This window comes from Lethenteron reissneri, unplaced genomic scaffold, assembly GCF_015708825.2.
Source record: "Lethenteron reissneri isolate LAM-NWPU_2019-01 unplaced genomic scaffold, ASM1570882v1 scaffold_616, whole genome shotgun sequence".
NCBI classification, from domain to species: Eukaryota; Metazoa; Chordata; class Hyperoartia; order Petromyzontiformes; family Petromyzontidae; genus Lethenteron; species Lethenteron reissneri.
This window is the reverse complement of record NW_026892138.1, coordinates 19,755-45,968: the sequence shown is the minus strand read 5'-3', so window position 1 is coordinate 45,968 and position 26,214 is coordinate 19,755. Positions and strand designations below refer to the sequence as shown.

Here is a 26,214-nt window from a genome sequence, read left to right as displayed (position 1 = left end):
TATAACATTAAAAATAGATATTTTGCCATTCTCAATCCACCAATGGATGAAGGTTCTTCCATGTCACGTCAGTTATGGGATTTTTTTTTAAATACTTCACCACGCTGGTCACTGCAGTTGATAAAGAACGGGGGAAAGGAGGGCGGGGTCGGATCTGGTATCACGTGCCACCAATATGATCCGTGGCGTGGAGTCGAACTCAGGTGGCCGGCTTTGTAGCTCAGTGCGCCAACCGCGGATGCACTCACTGGTCGTAGACATGGCGCGTGCGTGCGTGTGTAAACAGAGGCAATGCGGTGTGTCGATGTTGCTGTACTTTTACACAAGATGCGTGTTGCGTTAACACATCAACACGCATGGATCCGGTGTGCGAACAGGACCGTTTCACGCATTTTTGTGTGTTTTAATTAGACACGCATTGTGCACGCGTGGCTTTGTGTGGGCAGTGGTAGCGCAGTGGTTAGCGCACGAACCCGGCCACTTCGAGTTCGATTCCCACTCATCGGCCGTGACGATTATCCGAACCGGTTCTGGGCGCTCCCCTATATCGACTCAGCCTAAACTGGGTTTCTGGTGCGGTGTGTTAACATCAGCATCGCCGTGTCGGCCTTAGTTGCCTTCTTAAATCGGTCTTCAGGGCTATATACGGGGGATCATTGCGGGTGTATATACAATTACGTAAACATTACAATTGTCTGTGTGTCGAGCGTATGCGTTTCTGCATTGCAACGATACGGATGTACGTAACTGTTTATATATTTCTGTTCTTATATATCGGTCCCATGTGTACGTGCGCGTTGATGTATGCATTACATATATACCGATGTGCGTACTGTCTGTGCGCGCTTACAAGCACGTGCGCGTGTATATATATATATACTTATGCATATATAGAGGTCGAGAACATGTTTGTGAGATGTGTGTATATATATACGTGCGTCATTGTGTGTACGTTTAACATCTGCGTATGTGTATTAATTTACTCGTGTATGTCCATTGTACATGTCAAATGTGTGTGTGGATTGCCAAGCGTCTCGGTATATGCGTGTGTGTGTATATACACAGTGCCTCGTGTATAATTGCCCATCATTGTTTGAGGCATCAGTGGCGATATTGTCAATTATCGCAGTATCCCCCTCTTCAACATTAGCCCATCGATAGGGCCCTTAATGCAACACGACGATACAAGCTCGGCGTGGTCACGTTTCATGTTGAAAACTGAACGATATTTTGTGGACGCGACTCGTTGTGTACAACGTGTGTGCTCGGATCTCCTGTAAGTGGTCCCGTATGTGTGTTCACCACGTCCTGAGGTCCCGCGCTGTACGCGTACTCACCCACTGTGTGTACACGGTATATGTACCCACGTCTGAGGTCCGGTATGTGTCCTGATGTCTGTATTTTTGTACGATGCGTGCAGGGTCATAGGCGTGTACGCTATTTGTGTCGGGTATCTGTGTACTTGCGTCTGTGTCTATGGTGTGTGCGTGTGTGTGTGAAGTGAGTAGGGTGTGTGTGAGTGGGGTGAGGAGATGGGGGGGTGCGTAGGGGTGTGTTGGGTGTATTTAGGGTGGGGGATGTGTGGGTGTGTAACTCTTAGCGTGTGTGGGTGTGAGGTGAGTGGGGTGTAATATAGGGTGTGTGTGAAGTGAGTAGGGTGTGTGTGGGGGGCGTGAGTGTGGGTGCGTATGGGTGTGTGTTGAAGTGAGTATGGTGTGTGTGTGTGTGGGGCGTGAGTGTGGGTGCGTAGGGTGTGTGTGTGGGGCGTGAGTAGGATGTGTGTGTGGGGGCGTGAGTGGGGGTGTGTGTGTGTGTGGGGCGTGAGTGGGGGTGCGTAGGAGTGTGTGTGTGTGAAGTGAGTATGGTGTGTGTGTGGGGGGCGTGAGTGGCGGTGCGTAGGAGTGTGTGTGTGAGTAGGGGGTGTGTGTGGGCGTGAGTGGGGGTGCGTAGGGGTGTGTGTGAAGTGAGTATGGTGTGTGTGTGGGCGTGAGTGGGGGTGCGTAGGGGTGTATGTGTGTGAAGTGAGTATGGTGTGTGTGTGCGTGGGGCGTGAGTGGGGTGCGTAGGGGTGTATGTGTGTGAAGTGAGTATGGTGTGTGTGTGTGGGGCGTGAGTGGGGGTGCGTAGGGGTGTGTGTGTGTGAAGTGAGTATGGTGTGTGTGTGTGTGGGGCGTGAGTGGGGTTGCGTAGGGGTGTGTGTGTGTGAAGTGAGTAGGGTGTGTGTGTGGGGGTGCGTAGTTGGTGTGGTGAAGTGAGTATGGTGTGGTGTGTGTGTGTGGGGCGTGAGTGGGGGTGCGTCGGGGTGTGTGTGTGTGTGTGAAGTGAGTAGGTGTGTGTGTGGGGGGCGTGAGGTGGGGGTGCGTAGGGGTGTGTTTGTTTGTAGAAAACTGGTTCCCGAACTCGAGTCCACGCGACTCCCCACCACACGTGACGTCTCCCACATAGAAATTAACTCGTTCCACGCCGCACGCGCCCGATGATTGGTAAACCCTAATTTTGGCTTTCCCATTCGCGGAACGTCGTGCCCGGAGCGCTGGACTCGCTCCCGGAAATTCGCGAGCTCAATTACGGTGGGTCGGAGGGGCCTGTTCCTATATCATCCCTCCGCGGTCGATAAAGTAAGCAGCACTATTTTGTGGTGAGTCCAATAGTGATCAGATGATTGATACCCTCTGGCTGTGCTCCTAATTCATTGAAATACATTTGGAGCTGACGCAGTGAGCAGTGCAACTACTTTGTGGGGATGTCGATTATTCAACCACTGACTGAGGGCCGCAGGAACTCACCATGACTTCGTTTCGATATTTATCTTTTTCAATTAAACAAAACGCGCTATAATCTTTCGTCTCTTACAATCGTCAGAGTCCTATTCGTTGGTGGCCTTTGAGTTTTTTGTTTGTTTGTGAAACCTGTCGGGCCCTGTGCTCGGCAACCTCGTAAATAACAAATGGTCCCGTTTTGAAATGTCTTACGTGCATGCCCACAAGTTAACAACTTCAGATCCATACATATATTTTTCAGTCGACAAGCCTAAAAACAACGAACTCACATTGCCTATCCATAATAAGGCTGACTCAGCGAGCCATGCCCGGCTTGCAGAACGCCGAGGAAGACCCAGGGTTGTTAAAATATTGGAGAGGCTAACGTGAAAGTGTAACGTACAGAATTGCAGGCCTCGTGCGTTGCACCTCCTAGACGCTGTTATAAGGAAGAGTGGATGACACGCGTGGTTTTGTAGAGAGAAAGCGGCGGTCGGTCTTAGGCAGAGGAGCAGAGGGTAGGGAGGTCTTGAACCTGGACTTGAAGAGTAAGTGGCAGGGAGTCAACGGACTCGAGCTGCTGATTACGGTGGCGGCAGAAGGGCACAATCGATCTTCGAATGGGGGGAAAGACTGATTGACTGATTGACATAATTATTTGGGTCAACGGAAAAAAACGGAAAGAAAAAAAATATATTTTAAAAACACTGGTTTCTACGCTTTAATAATACAGTTATTTTTTATTTAAAGCTTTCGTGACTGCAGGGATTCATATTCTTGGTTCTTTCGGTAAAGTCACGTAGAAGGGAAATAATAAAATAAACGTCGTGAGGATTTTGATTGTTTTATATTTATATTATTTATTATTCTATTATTTTCCTTCTACGTGACTTTACCAAAAGAACCAAGAATATAATATAGTTATTAATATTGTTATGATACCTATCGGTTATTTTTTCTAATTGGCCTATCGGCGTTCATCGTGTGAGATGCACACAAACAACAGCACACGCCGGTGTGACGTGACAATGGTGTTTGTTGTGAAGAGGTCGCGACCACCGTCGCTTCTGGTGAACACGCCGGGCCCCACGTCACGAGGTCAACTCGGCGCTTGGGTGCAGCACGAACGTGATCACCACTCACGGCGCTAGCTGAGAGTAAGACATACAAAGATCCCCCGTATAGACTTACCAAACTGTTGGTTCAAGTGCTGTTGGCGAGCACCTAAATGAAGGCCGGCACGGCACAGTGGCCAGTACCACTCAGTTCGCTGGGTTTGTAGCGCAGCGCTAACCACCGCCCCACCACTCCCCGCAAGAGTAAACGCACACACAAACACACGCACACACATTAACTCATTAAACACAAAAAAACACGCGCGGTAATGACCGAACTTGTGCTGTATTGCATCCAGTTACTATTCCCGAAATAGAAAATGCATTTAGAGTTTTACTTAGATTATCATTGGCAATTCATGTGAAATTCGGATACATTTATAAATAGTGGGAAATTGCAAATCACACATTTTGCATTTATGAAAGCCACCACTCATTTCATTCGGAGACTGGTTCGTGGCATTGGGATGGGGGAGTGAGGGGCGAGTTAGGGAGAGAGATTGGAGCGGTGGCGCAGTGGTTAGCACTCAACCGGGCTACTATAATGAAGTCGATTCCTGCATTTGACGGCTCGCATCAGCGGCGTGGCGGAGCATAGTGGAGGGAAAAAATCACCACGCCCGATGGACACTTCGTAGGGGGTTGAAGCCTTCATCCAGCAGTGGATCGACAAGTGACTGTCCGTTGTGCTAATGCGGACGGGCGGAACATAGGCCACGGGCAGGAGGCGCGGTGGAAAAGTAACTCGAGGGGTGCCGGGGTGGTGCAATGTTAACTATCTCGCCTGGTATGCAGGAGCTCGTGGGTTCGAACTTCGACCTTGACGCCTGTATATTTGGAGTTTGCGTATCTCTCTCCACGTGGGTTTCCCTCCATTTAGAAATATGCGTTTAGCGTATTTGGCTGCTATAAATGCCCATGCGATAAAGCCACTTCGTTGAGCTGTAACTTCTGAAAAAGAGCTACATAGTTCAGTGGCCTTCATCTGGTAAAATAAAACAAATAGTAAAAAAATAGTTCCATAGATGAACTGCTCGATAATGTGGTAACTTTAGCCGTGTTAATGCACCCGTCTAAATGTAAACTCTGTAAACATGGAAACATGTATTTTATTGAACGCAAAGTTGGTGATAATGTTATATTTCTAATATGCATTGTAATCGGTTGCCATACAGTCGTACACGGTGAAGGAGTGACATAGATATATACCTATGGCATATATGTTTGTAATATATATAAACCCATTGCATCATAGATAGCCCCAGAAACAGTCTGTTGGTATAAGAAATCGTGTGAAACTCGGTGCCCGCGCGAATTCGCTGCAAATCCTCTCTGCTCGTGTGATTTTTATTTTTTTATTTCGGATACGCGACCAGTGGTGTAGAGACGACAACGCAGGGGGGGGGGGGGTGATTCTCTGGCTTCATACCGCGTGCGCACGCACGCGTCAACCCACCCGTTATAGACACCTGCCCAACACCTCGAGACGACCCTCCTGCAGGATTAATCTTGAGACTCGGTGAGGATGCCTCCTCTCTCTTTGCGTGAAAAAAAGATAAAACCTCGACTCTTAAACGGCGCACTGCTGTTTCGTTTTAAAGACCCAACACGCGAATCGAAATTTCGGGGTTTGAATGAACCAACACGGTAACGGGATTAGAAAGTAGTTTGATCGAATATTGGTGAACTACTCTGATCACAATTAGCAGTCGTTTAACCAACTATAATTGGAATCTGATTACAGACCGTAACTTCGGTGATGCAGGTGGCCGATTACAATTCAACTTGGAGTCATCCGACGCGATCTTAGCTCCGATGTTGCCTCTTCCTCCGTACGGATCGCGGTGATGTCGCTGTTCTGATTCTGTTGCTGATGCACCACGGGTCTCCCTTGCATACCTAGCTGGGTAACTGGCTGAAGGAGATTTTCATCTAAAACTCGTCGTCCTTCACCGGCACCTCCCGATTTACCACGGTTGGCTACGTACGGTGGGAAAGAATTTCGACATACATACAAATACACATTGAATTGATTTTGGTCTCAATACGCATATTGTCCCACCGCGTTCAATGGTGGTGCATGCGTGTCCAATAAATAGGTCCGTGAGTGAGTGAGGAGTGCTGACGTCAATATCGCGAGATGGGGCGTCTCGCCCTGTCGCGGTGTCATTAGTCTCAGTTCGAAGCGCGGTGGGCAGACGGGCTTGCGGGCTACAGCTGCTCCTGGAGCAGATGGAATTCGTTCATTACGCTCGATCACCGGTGCCGCCGCCGTTACAGCCCCATGCCTCGCGCTAAAAAGCCTGCGAGTTCAACTCCCGGTCACGTCGCCGTGGAAGGAGGGGAGGGGGGTGTAAGTAAATTCGGCCTGTCGTCTCTCCCATGATCGATAACACAGGTGGACCTCCACCAACCTTTTGGTAGAAAGTCAACACCGCGTTCGTCCACCTGTCCTGTGCGGAGATCGCCCGTCTCACCACCACGAGAATGTGGAATTACCACCGTTGGCTCAATGCCACCGTCGAGCAGTTCCAGAAGATCGTCGCCCACCCCCCCCCCCCCCCCCATGTGCACTGCGTGCTCGAGTGCTCAGAGCAGCGTCGGCTGTAGCCGCTCTGGGCGAGCGTCCACTCCACTTTCGGCGCTCGCTCACACACACACACGTGTAATGGCGTCTCTGCTGCCTTGTGGTCCAGTGACTTATGGAAAATAATTTCATCGGGATGCCTACACGAAAGAAGGGCAAAACTTCGATCATTTTCACTCCACTCTACGAAAATGTCACTTTGATCCGTTTCATCTTCATCACCACTTGCGCAGGCACAGGCTTGCTACACCAGGCAATAGCTACTTGTGTAGAAAGGGATGTAGGGAATGCATTGACATGCATGCGAGAATTTGACCCCACGTGGTTTTTCATATGACCGGTCAAAGTAAGCAGTTAAGAGCGTTCAAGTAAGAATATTTATTTCCAAACAACGCATATTAATAATACACGCTGGCCACTGGGAGAAGACACCAAAAGCGGCTGAGCGTGGTTGCAGGTCACATCACCACCCGCTCATGAGCCGTGTCGGCCTTAATAGGCGCTTGCTAACTGCAATTGTCTCTACGGTTGACATACATGCACACGTGGGGAGCGGTGGTGCAGTGGTTAGCGCGCTGCGCGACGAACCCGGCGACCCGAGTTCGATTCCCGCTCACGGCCAACACCAGTGACCGGTTATCTGAACCGGTTATGGGCCTCCCCTAGGTCAACTCGGCCTCAATCAGTACCTGGCGCGGTGTGTAACCATTGTCACTGGGGAGACGAAAGCGGCTCAGGCGTGGTGCTGGCCCACCCACTCGGGTGCCGTGCCGGCCTTCATAGGTGCTCGCTAACAGCACTTGCCCCAACAGTCTGTTAAGTGCTATACCGGGGGGAGCTTTGCCTTTTGCTTTGCACCAATCGACGTGTTTTAGTGCTGCCGTTAGCCACCCGAGTTCGATCCCCCGCTCACGCCGAGCAGCAGTGCGACCGGGTTGTCTGAACCGGTCACTGGGCTGCTTCCCCCGAGGTCATCTCGGCCTCCACATGAGCAGCACCTGGCGCGGTGCGTAAGTCGCCGCCGCTGGAGGAGACGGAGGCGGCTCGCGCTTAGTGCTCGCTGCCCCCCCCTCCCCCTTCGCGTGCTGTGTCGGCCTTATTGGGTTGCTACTCCATAACAAACGGCACTTGCCCCAACAGTCTGTTTAAAGACTATGGGGGGGGGGGTCTTTGCACATCGACGTGTGTCCGTGTGTTAAAGGCCCACAGGCAAAGCGAGACGTAGGTCTTCCACAGTCGTTATTAACGAATTAATAATTCACGGCGCTTTGTCATTTCACCGCGGCGTAATTGCCTTCGCCACGTGCCGTGCGGGCGGTCGTCATGTGGGGGAGGGGGGGGTTGACTATACTTCACCACGCTGGTCAATGCAGGGTGGCTGAAGATGGGGCGAATCGCAGGACGTGTTCAGACATCACTCGCCCCCTGATGATGTTCGTCCTCGGCCAGGAAATCGAACTTAGGTCGCCAGCTTCGGAGCGAAGTGCGCTAACCACTGCGCCACTGCTCCTCCGTAATAAAAATGGAGCACATTGTCGTCCTTTATCAGAACAGTGCACACAGAGCAATGACAGTTGTCCGAAACGTATCCTTAGTACAAGCATCATTATCGATAGTAGTATTTATTTACTTCGCACGCTAAGATCAATGTCAATAGCGAGAGTCGGTCTCGGCCTTGTGTTGGAGCAGCGCGGGGAACGCGCGGGTCACTTCTGCGTTCGATGTGCGCGCGCGCGCGCATTGAACGCGGGCAATTCGCCGCGTGCTGTCACTCATTCGTGTATTGCGATGCTTGCTATACCACCTATCCTACCTCCAAAACCGACGTCTCCTTTAGCAAGAGAGACCTGAGGGATATCACGGGGACAACACAGCAGGCGCGTGGAGCAAGACCAACGATGGTGGTCGTCTTCTCGTGGGTCGTCTCGCCCCGGCATAGAAATGTTGGCATTTCCATCACCAATACTGAGTGTGCTGATACAGCACAATTTTGCACGTGTATACACTCAGAATTCGGTCCCAGGATGGAAAAAAAAAGTCCTTCGCCTTGGAAATGAAGCAATGGTCACAGGAATATATGGTAATCTCTCGACTTTCCAAGTTGGATAACGCCATGCATTTTAATTCGACAGTTGTATTTCCCTCGTGTCTCGTCAGTTCAACCAACCAGCTGCATTGCCATGGAACCTGCCGCCGGTCATTGTGGTGCCATTGAGACTTTATTCATAATGATCTCATCTAATACTCGTAGCCTACACACATACATAAAAAACAACGCTCCCCCGTATAGCATTAAAATACTGTTGGGGCAAGTGTTTGTTAGCGAGCACCTAATGAAGGCTGGTACGGCACACGAAGGGGTGGGTGGCCAGCACCATATCCGAACGCCTTTGTCTCCCTAGCGGCGATGTTTACACATTCACACCATTTACTCATTTAAGGCTGAGGAAACCTAGGGGATGCCCAGGACCGGTTCAGATATTCGATACCGATGTTGAACAGGAGCGGGAAGCGAACTCGACTTTCCAAGTTTGTAGCGTAGTGTGCTAACCAATACACGGCCGCCCTCCACATTTAGACATACACGTGTATACATGCATACACGTACGGCAATTGACGTATAACTGGTTCTGTAAACAGAGTGTGTCTATGTTGTGTGTCTCTGTGTGTCTGTGTTGTCTCTCTTTCAAATGTATTTCTACCTGATGACGGTTGCTTGTGTTGCAATCGAAACGTCGTATTTTATTTTTTATTTTCTTTCTTCGTGAGTTTACCGAAAGAACCAAAGGAGTAATTCCTGCAGTCACGAAAGCTTCAAATCAAGTTTGCTTCTGTAATTGTAGCATTAATTATATTTAATTGTCTCATTGACAACCATTTTGTAAAACGTTTGCCTGTACGTGTTTATTTGCGTTATGCGTTTGTACTTGTTTTATTTTATTTTGGCGTTACAATAATTGTTTTGATTTCCAAATTTGTATATGTCCTCCCGTATTTTGTAACACACTTTATCTCCCAGGTGTATTTTGAAATGAAGGACATGTGCATCTCACTCGAATGCTATCTGCAGGTTATCTCTAGCGATCTCCCACTCAGAATCATCGTCTTGATTTAGACTGGAGGAGGAATCCGATGAGCTATGAAGCTCTTTTTCACAGATGTCGCAATCCACGGCAGGTTGGGTGCTGCAGAAGTTTCTCGCACGCGGAAGGTTTATGACTTCAATTCTGGCTTGGTGGCCAGCACAGCCCATCATTTAGTCCGTGGTTGATAAGCGAGTTCCATGTTTGCAGGAGGTCAACCGTAGTCGTCGTATATAGAGGCTAGCCTCAACCGCAGGAATGTTGAATTTCTACCACCGATGGCTGAGAGTCCTGAACGGAAAGGAGGCTTCACCACAATTTTGTTTTCGAAGCAGGGAGACACTTGGCACGTGATGATTTATTTGACAAAATCCTGTTTCATCACTCGCACTGTATGAAGCGATGAGGGAGTGAGTGGTGGCGTAGTGGTTGGCGCACCGCCCCTTGGCCACGGCTAACATCAGTGGCGAGTGATATCTGAACCGGGTTCTGGTCCACTCCGCGTTCATCAACGCGCCGTAACCAGCAGAGTGGTGAAATATAGTCAACCTCTTCCCCCCCCCACCCCCCCATAGCCGTTATAGCATGGGAGGTCTGCATACAGCAGTGGATAGGTACAGGCCTGTAAACTACACGTGTGTTATAATAATGTGTAGTATTTGCTATACGTGCAATCTCCAACTACATTCATAAATTGCAAACTTTAGTCAAACTTGAACAGACAATTCTTATACAATTAATAATAACACGATTTCTAAGCGTACGTATGATTGAAATCAATCACTCTTATCTCAATCAGGGTTCTAATGCGCAGGGGTATTTAACACGACCCAAGTCGATACGAGGATACATACACTCACTGACACATTAAAATCGTAGTGCTTCTATCTATGCACACGTAGGCACACGTGTACTTGGCATGGACAGGTAAAGTATGTACAGTATACATAAATTACCATGTCGGACGTTTGTTTACGATATGAACACGCTCCTGTATTCCCTGACCTCCCATTCAACATGACAAAACACCGTGTTCTAGTACAGTAAACGAACGCTGCCATAAATAGAAGAGCAGTGCACAGCGAGTGGCCTGACGTTTCGGGTAATGCGGCCTGTTATGCCGCATCGTACTCCGTCGCAGAGATAAAAGAAGCGAGGACGTGGTTTACGAATGTGGCGTTGCTCTCGAGTGTGCAGGACGGTGCAACTGCGGGGTGGGGGGGGGGGCACGGGATAGAGAGGACCAGCCGCCGGTTCTACTTCGAGGAGGAAGGCGGACATTGGGTCTCGGTTAATGCGTTGCACCGTCAGGGCCACCCCAAGTAGCTGCGCGGTGCGGTGCCACTGTGGCTTCGAGGTTGTCAGCACAACGGACTGTGCACATCTTGAGTTGAAGCTTTCGTGACTGCAGGAATTCATATTCTTGGGTCTTTCGGTAAAGTCACGTCGATAGGTTCAAAGAACAAAAACTAAGAAAAACTAAAAAATCATGTAAGTGGTGGACAGCCAACCCGACGGTGGTTGGTTTTCCCTCATCAAAACTCGACACCATAGAGCTCGATGTATTTATCACCGTCATCACCAAGCCAGTGAACTGGAACACGTACACCAAGCTCTCAAGATGAATGGATATTCAGACTACACAATCCGTAAAGCTATCACCCCAACCGTTGGGAAAGAACCATCTGAGGACCCACTCAAAACTATCACCTTGCCATACATAGCAGGGGTCACTAAAAAGATTTCCCAAAACATGAGCAAACACAAGATCCAGGTTCGATTAAACACAGTACATCAAATTAGTGATCTGATCCCATCTGTGAAGGATGTGATCCCTGACATGCAATACCCCGGCGTCTACAAACTAAGCTGTGTCTGCGGCAGTAGTTACATTGGGGAAACTAAGAGACATGTCTCGGACCGTGTTCGTGAACATAAGGCAGATCTGAAACACGGTAGGACCAATACCTCGGCCGTGGCTGATCATTGTTTTAATGCGGTAGGCTCACACGACATGGATTTATCTTAGACAAAGGTACTTTGCAAGCCCACTGGCTATCAAAAAAGATTAGTCCATGAAGCCATCCATTTTTTAGACACAGACACAATTTCAACCGAGAAGAAGGATTCAAACTGAGCAATCATTGGAAGGACGATATCAACCAGTTGAAATAAAAATTGGCTATGATGTCCCCATCCTACCTGCCGATGTTAGTTGTGCCTTACTCCCATTTCAAACTTGCGCTTTCACAGTCACTTCGCGTGCCAACCCCTTGCTTGCGGCACCGCATTCTGCCATTAACATGCTAATCTCTCTTCAACATGCTAATTTTCACCTGGCAGCTCTTTGATTGGTGGAAAACCAACCACCGTCGGGTTGGTTGTCCAACACTTACATTATCATTGGCTGCTGACATTTGGGCTACGCCCATATCAAACCCTTATAAACAGTTTGCCTTGGAAGCTAACCCCCTTTTCCTGAAGACGACCGCTTGTGTTGCGATTGAAACGTCGTAGTTTCTTGTTATTTTTGTTATTTTCTTTGAACCTATCTACACGACTTTACCGAAAGACCCAAGAATACGACTCTGCAAAACTGAAACATTCTGGCTCATCCTGCCTGTGCCATGAAACGAAAGCGCAGCACCTAAAACAACGGCAATTGTCTTCATTGTTTGCACACCAAGGTTGTGAAAAACATCGACCTCGCTGATCTGACGTTATATTAAAACGTATAGAGCTCACGTCACTCGAGTGTCATAAAGGGGGAAACTTGACCCTGATTATGAATAATTGATGAACAGGCAAGAGTCTGTTTTGACTATCAGATCTCAGATCGCAATATACGTTCAGACCTGTTCCCCCTCTGTATGGGCCTTTTGTGCCAATGGTTTTCAGAAAAATGAATAGAATTAACATCTCGCCGCGGTGGCGAGATATTAACTACCTCGATGTTGTTTAAAATTTTTATCCACCACGCTTTGTGCGAATGCGCTTCGGGAGTTGTGGCCCGTGAGCTTTAAGTATGACAACCAAACAAATCCCCACCGTGAGAGCGACATGGCGTGGGCTGGTGCCGCATTATCATCCAGCAGTGAATTCGCCGCGTGGATTCCGCACCTTCGATCATCACGATTGGCTACGTACGGTGCGGAAGAAGTGCAACACACACATATACACACACAGCAGACCGTGCGTGTGTGTAAGCGAAAGTGACCCGGCTCCTCTTCACCCCCCACCCACCCACCACCCATTTCTGTTCCCATCCCGCAGGCCCGCGGATCCGCAAGGCGAAGAAGCGCGCCGAGGGTGGCGGCTGCGAGCCCAAGCGGCCGCGCACCGCCTTCACACCGGAGCAGCTGTCGCGCCTCAAGGCCGAATTCCAGGCGTCGCGCTACCTGAGCGAGGCGCGGCGCCAGGCGCTGGCGAGGGACCTGCAGCTGAGCGAGGCGCAGGTGAAGATCTGGTTCCAGAACAAGCGCGCCAAGCTCAAGAAGGCGAACGGCGTGCGCAACGAACTGGCGCTGCAGCTGCTCGCGCAGGGCCTCTACAACCACTCCACCACGTCGCACGCGGGAGAAGGAGACCGTGACGAGATGAGCGACTGAGCTGGCGAGCGAGCGAGCGAGCGAGCGACAGAGATGGTCGAGAGAGAGAGAGGAGATAGAGAGGACGGAGACCTTAAAACAATCTCGCCACGGGACCCGCCGCGGGAACGCGGAGTGAGCGTGGTTGAGTTGTGAGAGCCAGCCTGGCCACCGATGAATGGAGGCGGACGACGGCTGCGCTTGGCAGCAGCATGACACGACGGACATTATGAGAGCCATTAGGGGGCTGCAAGACGCGGCGATGGGGAACGGGGGGGGGGTGAGGGGGGTTAACGAGGGTTGGGGGAGGTGAAGAGGGGTGGGGGCCCTCGTCTCAGGCCGGGTGGGTGGGGGGGGGGGCAGCGTGTGTTAAGCGAGAGCGGGAAGCCTTGTCTCTGGAAGCGCTAATTTAATTGGTACAAGGAGCGCTAATGGACTCGGATGCGCCGAGCTATTCCGCAGCCGAAGAATAAGATTCCACCGACGGGCCCTGTCTTGGCATTGACGGTGATGGTTATGATGCCAACGGGGGTGATGACGACGACTAATCACCTGCTGGATCCTTGGCGCATTTGCAAGACTCGCTGCGTGTACTTTTTAAAATGAACTTATATTATTCAACGACACCAACCAACGGCAAGAATTAATGTAGTCTTGCGAATTTTTGAGAGCGATTGTACCGGTTGTATATAATAAGAATAATAACGGCGATGATAATTATGATGGTGATGAATCGAAGTCGAATCCCTTCGCACGAGAGAATTTGTCCGGCATCTCAAATATCGATTGGTATATATATATAAGTGTTGATTGGCCGTGCTTGTATGAACGTGTCCACCCTGCGTGTGTGCGTGTGTGTTTGTGAACTTGTCCGTGTATCGTATGGTGCTGTTGTGACGCGTCGTGCTGGAGGTCAGATGTGTCGTGGCGTTGTCATCTCGTGAGCATCAAGACCAGCAGTGGCTATGCCCCTTGTATTACTTCACCGTGTCTGTATTCCGTGCTACTGCGGACCAAAGATTTTTAGAGAAAATCGCGTTATATAAACACAAACACACAACGTTCGTGAATAAATGGCACATTTTGAATGAAATTATTCTCTTGCTTTTCTGAATGTGATCGGACACATTGGGACGGCTTTGTGTGTGTCTGTGGGGGCGCGGTAGCGTAGTGGGTAGCTTAATGCGCTACGAACCCTGTTCACGACCAACATCGGTGACAAATATTTGAACCGGTCCTGGGCCTCCCCTAGGTCGACTAAACTTTACACGAGTTGATAATTGTTTTTTTTTACTTCTTTCCTTAGAGCCTAGTCTAACAGCTTTCCTTAGAGCCTGTGAGACAAGGCTCTAAGGAAAGCTGTCTCGGGTGTGGACCAATCAACTTCAAGGACAGTGCATACATTATCAGAGTTATGTTTTTTGTTTGCATTATGACTGCAGGTATTGTGGTTTATGCAAAGATGACTCCTTGTAAAAAAGGTGTCAGTTTTGTTGCCAGATGAAAGGGTAAAAAAACAATTATCATATTTTTTACTGGCAAATGAGGTTCCAATGGCTTACACGAGTTACTGGTGTTTATGTGTACACATCACCGCTAGAGAGACAAAGGCGGTAGGGCGTGTTGCTGGTCACCCACCCCCTTGTGTACCGTTCCGGCCTTCATAGGTGCTCGCTAAAAGCACTTGCCCCTACAGTCCATCGATACAATATATCATCAAAGGCGAATCTTTGCTTTTTACTCAATATAAGCTTACTTGAAGGGCATTACATTTCGATTTAAAGCTTTCGTGACTGCAGGGATTCATATTCTTGGTTGTTTCGGTAAAGTCACGTGACTTTACCGAAAAAAACAATAATATGAAGGGCATTATATCTGCAAACACAAAGTCTCGCTGGTTACCCGGGTTCGATTCTCGCGCACGGCCACCATCAGTGACGATATGAATCGGTCATGGGTCTCCCCTAGGTCGACACAGCCTCAAATGACTACCTGGTGCGATATATAAACATCGTCACTCGGGAGACAAAGGCGGCCGGGCGTGGTGCTGGCCACCTACTCCCTCACTAACAACACTTGCCAAAAGTATTCTAAGGCTATAGGGGGACCTTTGTCTTTGACTTTAGCGTATTTGTAATGTGTAACGTACAGTACGCCTAATTAATTTCGCAGATATATCCTAAGACAACCAGTTCTTAATTTTCAGCTATTTCTTAATCATGAAGTATGGCCATATTTGACCATACTTCACCACTCTGGTGCGTCGGCGTTGGTGAAGAAGGGGGATGGTCCGGAAACTGGTTCAGATATTAACTTACCAACTGATGTCATCCGTGTCCCGGCATCGAACTCTGGTAGCTATAGTGAGTCAACCAAGCGCCACTGCTCACTTGAATGACCATGATTGTATATATATATAAACAACTTTTTCATGAATAAGCAACAGTTGCAATTTTGATCAATATAAATTTTTGTGCTAGAGCACGTGAAAGTTGTAATGCTTGTTATTAATCATTATGACGTGGCCTCACCCAAAAACAAATATGGATCATTCTATTGACTACGACAACCTTGTTTTTGCAGCTGGTTGCTGCTATATGGTTTAGTCTGTGATAGATTATCGCATAATACAAATATCCTTGGTAGACACGTGCTCATATTATTTGAGTCTTTCGGTAAAGTCACGTAGATAGGTTCAAAGAAAATACAAATTGTAGTCTTTTGTTATTTTCTTTGAACCTATCTACGTGACTTTACCGAAAGACCCAAAGCATATGAATTCCGGCAGTCTCGAAAGCTTTTAAGTCAATATTTAAACACGTGCTCATTACACCAATGATCAAGTTTCAAGAAATATTAACAAACTGCAGGGTACATATAACAAATAAATATATGAGTTTACAATAGTTAAATATGCGATACATTAAAGAACCATACTCTTTGGTTCTTTCGGTAAAGTCACGTAGGTATAAAATATAATAAATGAAATCACGACGTTTCGGGCGCAACACAAGTGCCCGTCATCAGGTGGGATAACCACAGCAAGAAACAATTGCTGAAGTGGGCAAAAGGGGGCTGCTTGTAACAAGAGGCCATATAGGTAAGAGAGTGGGGGGAGGAGCCAGGGAGGAGAGATAGAGAGGGTGTGGGTGTGGGGTAGGGGGATTGGAGAAGTGCAAGCTCCAACAACGAGTACGACAAAATGCCGGGGCTGGGAAGTGAGCGGGGAAAAACATTGCAAACCCCTCGGGGATAGAAACGACCCACGGTGGGATTGAGCGTGCGCGTGAACCATGGGGTCCAGCCCACAGTGAACACGGGGCAAAAGTCGAATCAAGCCCACAGTAAACAAGGGAGAAGAGTGGGATCAAGCCCACACGGGGCAAGAGTAGTGGGGTCAAGCCCACAGTACACACGGGGGAAAAAGTATCTTCTGACCAGTGTCCATAAAGTCAAGGGCCCACGCGCCTCAAGAGCAACAACAAGAACGCCATTCCGGTTACGCGTTGGGTTACCATCGTCAGACGGGCCATAGGAGCAATGCAAGCCCTCTGATCCTCGTTTAGACCCACAGGTGCGCCATAGCTGCACGGGTCAATCTTTGATCAACATTGCCGCGTTGTTTCCACTGTCGCGCCGGAGGACGGACTCGAACTGGCGACCCTCTGGATTGCAGAATCAGAGGGGCCATCCATTGAGTAGGTACGCAAAAATCTGTCAAAACTTGACCCCTCCCTGTACGCACACGTACTTTTTACACATACCCCACAACCTGCGTACATACGCTTGACGCACCCGCACCCCCCGAATCCTATAGAACGACCGATATTTAATTACGCAGAAACGATCAAGGATACATCATATTAACGTGTTTAAGCAAACAGATAGTTCACTGCCGGACTATTTAACTCATTTGAAGGCCAATGTAGACAAATTATTATCGAGGCTTCACCCCCCCCCCCTCCTCGTTTCCTATGCGTATGTACATTGTCAGTAGACCCCCATATGCAAGCGTATGCATTGGGGTTAACCCCCTCCCCCCTCCATGCGTACGTGCTAAATTGATGGCCCCTGAATTAGTATTTTGATTGGAGGAGGAATACGATGAGCTTCGAAGCTCTTTGTCGCAGATATCCAGTAGGGGCACGGGTTCAGCAAGAGAGGAGTGCAAAATAGTCGCTACGAATAAGTATAACTACAGTACAGAAGTGTAATATGAGGATATATCCGGCTCACTGACGTATCACAACTCGTCATGGTGATTGGCTCTGCTGGTCCTGGTCTACAGCCAATGGGGGGAAACCTGGGGGCATGGCCCTGGCGTGATGGAAAGGTGACAGCTATAAGGATTGGTTATGCTGGCTTTGGCCACAGCCAATGGGGAGATGAGTCAGGGGCGTGGTCCCGGGAGATGACGAGGGAGCCTGGAAGATTCGATGCAGGCTAACGAGGATTGGCGGAAACGTACCACGTGACCCGGGTATTAAATAGGGGTGGAGACGAACGACACATGGTCAGAACAGAGGAAGGGGGCCACGAGGGAGCGGGGCTCCGAGTTGCCACGTGGCAGTGCGTCTCTCTCTGTCTATCTGTCCCTCTCACGCTGCCTATCAGCAGCGTGAAGTAACTATAACATAAGTTGAATAAAAGACGGATTACAGAAGTCGTCTCAACGAGCTTTATTACAGAAGTATAAATTGCAGAAGTTTATAAATTCCTGCATATTTGTCAACACAGCTTGGGCAAGGCAGAAAAACAGCAATAAAAACAGTCCCAGACCACACCAAGACAACACAGTCCCTCAATTAAATTGCACATTAAAATTGAACTATCGATACACGGATAAGAACCTACGTTACAAATCGCATTGGCAAATGTGGCTGGATCCAGCACGAGCACAGATTCCAAGTCCAACTTTTGCACGGGCCAGCATTGAGGTCGAATCAAATGATGTGAAAGAAACGGATTCTGTGACGTAGCAGCCACCGTCACATTTAATTTCACAAACTCATTCACTTTACATTGTGACATTAGCAGTCAAAATGTGAACGTTTTAAAAGCTGGCGGTGCAGGATATATGTGGTTGGCGGTTATATTAATATATACAGGACTACGTTGAATATATATATGAAACTTAACATGATCATCATGGCCATTGATGTGCTCATGCACCACGGATCGCTCTTTTAAAATAGCCGGGCAACTGGCAAACGGAATAATCCGTGCAACACGTCCAAGTGAACTCAAATGCATCAATAAACGTGTAGTGTTTTCAAAATCACTCAGACTGACACGTTGTAACAAGTCACCTGCTTACATTTTATTGACCTATTATTGCACCAGTTGTAGGCACTCCTAGAACTATCTGTACAGTCACTTAGATCTAACTTCTTCCCACTCGTATCTACGTTACACCTCACTTATCCTGCCCTCGGCAGCTCTGCCATCAGCGACTCCACACACAGCGACTCCACACAGTGACTCCGCACAGAGCGTCTTCGCACACAGTATCTTCGCACACAGCAAGTCTGCACACAGCGTCTTCGCACACAGCGTCTTCGCACACAGTGACTCCACACACAGTGACTCCGCACACAGCGTCTTCGCACACAGAAAGTCTGCACACAGCGTCTTCGCACACAGCGGCTCCACACACAGCGTCTTCGCACACAGCGACTTCGCACACAGCGTCTTCGCACTCAGCGGCTTCGCACACAGCAACTCTACACCTCCACCGCTGCCCTCACTTACGCTCCCTCAGACCCGCTCACTCGTCTGTCCCGGGCGGGGGGATCAGCCAACACCCACCTGGCGATGTGAGGGTTGAGGTCCCGTTAACGGCTGGACCGGCAGTGGCGAGATGTGTTCACTCTTGTCCCCGGCAACAACTCCCCGCTCCGTTCACGCACATGCCCGCTGCCAATTATCTGAGACCTCTCATGTGTCTCTTTAAGCCTAGCCAGGCTGGTGCCTGTTTGCCCATCAATCAACCCTCATCTCCCGTCTCCCTGGTAACACCTCCGGTCTTGACGTGCACAACCGGTCGACCCCGTTTGCACCTATTGTGCCCCTTAACTGCTAGCAGTTTGTCCGTGCAAACGTAACGTCTGCACACGCGCACCCATTTGCCCTCAGTTGCCCTCAGCTAACTGTGCGCACCACGTATTTCCCTCCTCTACACCCCCCCCCCCCCCACAAATAAAAATGCAGCCGTCCCGGCTGTCAATATTGTACAAACATGACCCATGACTAACGTAACCGTAAGCAGTGACCGTAGAAGAACAAAAAACAATAACAAGAACGAAGGAAATGTGATGGCGAGAACAAACCATCCTAATTAACGAAAAGTGATGCATAAAGAACGAGTGTGTGTGAGACGACTGTCCCCGCGGACAGTCGCTATAGCAGTCCTCATCGCAACGTCCGAGGCCATTAGGCTCTCCGGTCCTGTAGGCGGTATGGAACAATCCTCCTCACGTCCTGTTTCCTCAGGTGTGGCGGTCGGAGCGCCGGACACATCAGACATTGGCCGCAAAGGACGTGGAGATGAAGCTACAGGACCGGACAAGACGTATCTTTTTAACCGCGATGGATGCACGAACCAGCGCCACTGGCCCAACCGAATATGCACACACTGTGGCCGCCGGACCTCAATGACCTTGACTAGTCCTTGCCATGGATGGTACAGTTTTGGGGACATGCCTACGGGCACTTGAGGGCAATGCAACCACGCCATGTCCCCTTCTTTTCAAGGCACCCCCAGCCCTCCTTGTCCCCGCAGCCGCTCGTTCCCGGCCTGCCTGTGGGTCGAATTGCTCCTAGCGGCCTCACGGGCCAACCGCAGCTGCTCAAGCGTTTGTGAAATGGGGTTCGGCACTACCGACCCCTTCCAAGGAGGGTGAATCCCAACTGAACCTGCACTGGAGGTTCGGGCTCCCTCCCATACATCAAATAAAACGGCAAAAATCCCATCGAGGCATGAGGATACAAATTTTGACTTAAAACGTTCGTGACTGCAGGAATTCACATTCTTGGTTCTTTTGATAAAGTCACGTAGATAGAAAAAAAAGACAGCAAAAAACCCACGACGTTTCGATCGCAACACAAGCGATCTTCATCAGGCAGAGAGAAAAGAGGGGGCAAGCCACCAAATGCAACAGCTTATACGGGCATTCAGAATGAGCAAAGCTGTGCTGCATCAACAGCATGGGCGGGGCAGCCAGCGCCAATGTAGGAACAAAGCACCAGAAGTACAAGCAGTGCAAGTAAAGCGAGTGGGTGAGACAATGGGGGGAGGGAGAGGGCAGAGACAGGGGGAGAGAGAGGGGGGTGGGGTAAAGATAGAAGTGGAGCTGAAGGCTAGGGCGCAGTCCAAGTGTGTTAGACAATGGGGGGAGGAAGACGGTAGAGATAGGGGGGAGAGAAAGGGGGATAGAGATAGGGGGAGAAAGGGGGGTAGAGATGGGGGGGGGGGGGGGGCACTGCACCTCGCTATACCCATCCACACGGTTTTTGGGATAAATCACGTAAATATATAAATGTGTCGTTAAAACCCGCCACCACCTGACACAGCCAACTAGTAAGGGTTGTCACGCAAACAGAACATGCCAATTCATCACTAGTACAATATGGATTACCATTGGTAGGGCTATTTTTATCAACACAATAGACAGGAAAGACAAGTTCAATGGGCTCGCATAATGCACATGCATAATGTACGTTGCCTCAGTAATCCCCCCCACCCCACATTGTGCAAGAGTGCAGAAGCGTGGTCAACACATCAACTCCACTATATATAAGGAACGAAACAGTAAGACTTCTCCACAAATCTGGCTGTCGCCTGATGAAGCTAGTTGTAATAACTGGCGAAACGTCGTACTCAGATTGTAAATGTTGTGGTTTGGCTCTCCAACACACCGGTGTGCTGTACTAGTGACGAATTGGCATGTTCTGTTTACGTGACAAGCCTTACTAGTTGGCTGTGTCTCCCGTTCTTATATAGAGCAGCAGCAGGGTGACGTCATCATTAACTCACCCTGCTGCTGCTCTATATAAGAACGGGAGACACAGCAGAGCCTCACCATTCTGGCGAATTGCCCGATGATGCTGGTTGCAATTACCAGCGAAACGTCGTACTCAAATTGTAAATGTTGTGGCTTCAACACACTGGTGGGCTAAAGCAGTGAACTATTTGTCTTTGTCAACGTGACACTTTTTTTACTGATTGGCCGTGTCGGGTGGTGGAGGGTTACGACACATTTATAAATAACGCGATCTCAACCCAAAAACGTTGATTATGAATAACATTGGTCGCGAAAGCCTACGTGTTAAACTAGTTGGCTGTGTTAGGTGGCGGCGGGTTTTAACGACACATTTATATATTTACGTGGTATAACCCAAAAACCTCTATTATCGATGATATTGGTCAAGAAAGCCGACGTGTTAAAGAGACAAACAGATATTGAGTTTGAAATAACAAAGACCTTTCAACTGTATAACAAATTAACTGTCACTCTCACTTTGAATTATTTAACGCACGTGGGGGTTTTCCCCTATGCTTTGCGTGATCGTAAATTTAAGCGTTCCACTTCGACTTGGAGCAAATTGATTTGTCTTGTTGACACACTTTGTAATTCACGCTCTTCTGTATTTCATCTCTTAATCAGAATATTTATTCATACTGGAGTAATCCGATGAGCTACAAAGCTCGCGTTTCACAGACGTCCAGAACGGTACGAATCAGACCTCCCATCGCAACAATGAGGGACGAGTGAGTTCTAAGGGGCTCTTTTGGCGTTAATGTTGTGGTGGGATGTCTATCCCTGTCCAATAGATGGGGAAGTTATATTGGCTGGAGCCTCCTGGTTACACCAGCCCACAGGGGATTATTGTGTCCGTCGTGCATGGGAGGGGTGGGGCTGGGTGGAGAGGGAAGAGTGGGGATGGGCTGGGTGGGGACGGTGGGGCTGGGTGGAGGGGAGGGTGGGGAGGGGCTGGGTGGGGAGGGTGGGGAGGGGCTGGGTGGGGAGGGTGGGGCTGGGTGGGGAGGGGCTGGTCACTCCGTGGTGCCCTTATAAAACTCAACGTTTAACCTACTCACGCCGGATTGTGCCCGCCCTCACAGTCGCGCATATTTGCGGAATACACCACGCCGCCGTTGACCTTGGTCATTGACCGAGCAACCCACCGTTCCTACCAGCTCCCTCTGCAGCAGTGTTATCAACGGCAGATCAGTCGCACCATCGCCGCATGCTCTGCTCGTATTGGCTTATCTGGATAACATCTACTTGATTCGCGATGTAGCGTTCAATCGTACCCCGGTGCGGTGCCTTTGTTCATAGAAAGCATTTAATTAACAGCTGCATTGTGTCCTTCATTCAGCCGCGTAAACCCTCATTACAAATTAACCAGAACGCACGTGTATGTGAAGTCGTGAATGGATGGCGTAGTAATTGTTTATTCGGCACGGGGATTTTTACATGTAATTAAATGATTATATTATTTGGTTCTTTCGGTAAAGTTACGAAAACAATAATAATAAAAAAGAAAGTGAATAAAAATAAAAAGTAATAAAAATGCAATTTTATTCAAAAAAATTTTTTATTCACCAAAGAATATGAATTCCTGCAGTCACGAAAGTTTTAAGTCGACATTTTATTAAAGGATTACCTCTATAAACGTGTGCATAGAACTAGCAGCCCTCACGTCCGTTGACCGTTCGTCCGTCCCTCCAGCTAGCCAGCAAAAATGTTTTAAGCTATATAGTCTGGATGAAAGCCTCCTCCTCCTTACACCTCTGTCATGGGGGTGTTTTTGCTTAACCGCACTAATCAATGCTGCTTGATGCGGGTTGTTGAAGGAGGAGAGAGGCACATGTTTAGATATCACTCGCTACTGCTATCGAGAATGTTAGCCGTGGCGCTAACCACTGTCCCACCGCTCCACCACCTATGAGGTACGTGTTGAGTTGTACATGTGTAGTGACATCGGGGATGTCACTGTATGGTGCCGGCCTGAGAGTGCCACGGCACGCGATGCACCGTCATCGCATACACCCCGTGGGCGGGTGTAGTACCAGCCCTCGCGGGGCTTGGTGTGCGATGGAATAACGCGAGTACCACGCATAGCGTGTAGTGCGGGCCCCTACAGGGGTGAGTGAGTGTCAGCCCAGGGGCAGGGTTGCTCCGGGCCATGGCACTCTGGTTGACCACGCAGACACGTGATCTGGAGTGTCCACAGAGGGGCCCCGAGGTGGGGGGACAAGGGGGTGATCACGTGCCCGGGGAGAGCTCTCGAGAAGCATCGATAGGGAGCTGGAAGGCTCTAGAAGGGGGCGGGGCCAAGGGCGGAGCAGCCCCGACCCGTGGGGGGATATAAGGTGGGTCCCTGAGAGGGACCGGGGTGGCTGCATTCTAAAAGCTGGAAGCTCTACGTTTCAAGCTGGAAGCGCCCCGTCCTACGGGGTACCACGTGGTCGGAGACCCGAGCGAGGGTCCGACCCTTCGCAGCAGTAACTCTTCTGTATAGAGTAGTTAGCTGGGTGGTCACCACCCTAGGCTGTATCTGGTAAAGGGGCAGTTACCCCTTTGTGTTATGTGTTACAAATAAATGTGTTGCCTCTAAAAGGAGCAATGTCTGCGACTCAGTTGGACCCACTACACATGTATAAGGAACACTGTATTACATTTCTAGTGTGGTAAAATACTTGGTGCGCACTGCTGCCCGAGGGCAACCGAGGGCAGGCAGGTGCGCGTGTGCAACGTAAGGTTGCACGTGCAAACCGCCACCTCTTTAACGGGAGATTCGGTTGCAGATGGGGTCGGTCCGGGGTCGTACGCTGGCACCGAAGGTGTCCCCTTGGAGACGTGCAATAAGGATTGATGGCCTGACAGGCGCTAGCCTGTCGGGCCCTAAAGAGACACAAGAGATGAGCTGTATAAGTGGGAGAATATAAGGAGGTGTGTGAGAGCGGAGCGGGAGTTCAGGTTATGGGACCAAGGTGAAGACATATCGCCGCTGCCGCTCAAGCCAGGGACGGACCTCAACCCTCACGAGTCCCCCCGCCCGGATTGGACGAGTGGGTCTGAGGGAACGTAGGCGAAGGCAGCGGCGCAGAGGGAGAGCAGATGTGTGCAAGCTCTGTGTGAGCACGACTGTGTGCAAGCTCTGTGTGAGCGAAGCCTCTGTGAGCGAAGCCTCTGTGTGCGCACTGCTGTGTGCAAGCTCTGTGTGAGCTGCTGTGTGCGGAGCTGTAAGTGCAGAGCTGCTGAGAGGAAGAGCTGCCGCAGGTAGGTCAGCGAGGTGTAAAGTAGATAGGGGAAGTTGGTTAACAAAGTGACCGTATAGACAAAAATAGGAGTGCCTACAAATGGTGTAAGAGAGAGAGAGTAATAAAGTGTAAGCAGGTGACTTGGAACACGTCCGACTGAGTGTTTCTACACGACACGACACATTGGTAATATTTAGCTTAGGAGACGGGGTTATACCTGTGCACGTGGCTATGTGCTTCTGATGTCATGGACTTATCGGGAGCGGTAGGGGTAGTGTAACGGTTAGCGTGCTGCCCTATGAACCGGGCGACCCGAATTCAATTGCCGCTCACGGTCAACACCAGTGATGCTTATCTGAACCGGTACTGGCCACCCCCTAGGTCGATTCGGCCCCAAATGAGTACCTGGTGCTGTGTGTAAACATTGCCACTCGGAAGACAAAGGCGGTCGGACGTGGTGCTGGCCACCAACCCCCCTCGTGTGCCGTGCTGACCTTCATAACTGTTCGTTAATTGAACCTACTCCAGCAGTATGTTAAGGCTATCCGGCGGATCTTTGTCTGTGTGATGTCATCTGCGCTCCACGAAGAACCGCGAGTGGTCGCGAGCGAGGTTATTGCTGCAGTGAGAACCAGCATAACTGTCTGAAATGGCTGTTTATTTTAGGTTCTGCTGTTGTGGTGGATTTTTAATTTTTTTAATAATTTTACTATTGTTGGGTTTAAAATCTTTCATTGTTCTGTATCCTCCTTTTATCCCCCTCCCCCCCCCTACTCGGGGTCACCATTGCCAAATAACTCTTTAGCTAAATGGACCCGACCCCGGGTGAATTGAACTAGCCAGGACAAAGTCGACGCAGATCCATTAACGGGGCGATCCATTTATAGATACCCAGTGAATTCTAACGAACCGCTCACGTTTGTCTTCTTCCCAACAGCCAATTGAAAATTATCCAAGCGATGACATGTTTCTCGAGAAAGAGAGGGTGGGGGGGTGAATCATTCAATACCTGTATTGAGATTTGCTCGGGAGGCGTGCAGTTGAGGCTTTGAAATGCAAATGTATTTTCCCGATAATGTAAAAAATATATATGGTGGGGTATCATAAACGGATTACGCCGTACAAATGTCAATTGTCCATTCAATACACAATATATATCGCATGGTCGGGTATAAAGCGTGTGAAATTGCGTCAATAAAGTGGACGCGATATCACAGCAGATCGTAATCGCCGCAGTATTAGAGATAGCAGGCCGCTAGCGCCACGTTATAGAAACAGCTGTTTTGACCTTTTCAGAACACGTGGGCCGTTGTTGCTTCTGCACCGTTTTACGTAACGTCGGTGAGTGACCCGCGCGAGGCGGCGTGGGCTTGGAGAGGCGTTCATCCAGCAGTGGATTGACCATGGCTGATGAGGAGGATGATGCTGATAGAGGAAAGCCCACATGTTTAATATTATGGCAAACACAGGCGTCAGTCACCCAGATTTACAAAGCACGACAGATTAACTTCACGCCCGTACGTTAATGTGAATGCAGTTATAACGATTGCTATTACCATGTACGTAATATTAATACATTTTTTTACAATACCTGTCACTCCATTTCTGTTTAAAGTGTTTCTATGAGCCTATAATTTTAAATTCTAGATTGAAAACTCATTCATTTAGAACGTTTTTTATGTGTTTGGTTTGTTGTCTTCCCCCCGCACCTCCAATTAGTATGGTTGGTTACGTACGGTGCAAAAGAAGTTCAACACACATACAAACTCGACACTTGCGCTTCAGCTCTGTGCTGCTTGGTGAACGAGACATCC

At 49.3% G+C, this 26,214-nt stretch overlaps 2 protein-coding genes across 2 annotated transcripts in view; one reads left to right on the top strand and one right to left on the bottom strand.

Annotated features, from left to right (window-relative positions):
- The window catches only part of LOC133339970 (receptor-type tyrosine-protein phosphatase delta-like), a 29,131-nt gene extending 18,306 nt beyond the window's left edge, over positions 1 to 10,825 (bottom strand). The window contains exon 1 of the mRNA XM_061548074.1: positions 10,789 to 10,825. Within this exon, the coding sequence (XP_061404058.1) occupies positions 10,789 to 10,825 (37 nt within the window). The remainder of the gene's footprint in view (positions 1 to 10,788) is intronic.
- A 1,288-nt stretch (positions 10,826 to 12,113) lies between these two features.
- On the top strand, positions 12,114 to 13,384 carry LOC133339969 (homeobox protein Ht-En-like; the record flags this gene model as incomplete). The annotated part of the gene is made up of 2 exons (XM_061548073.1): positions 12,114 to 12,231; positions 12,818 to 13,384. Coding segments are annotated over 2 exons (453 nt in total), but the record flags the coding sequence as incomplete, so codon positions are not given.
- Positions 13,385 to 26,214: the final 12,830 nt, after the last annotated feature.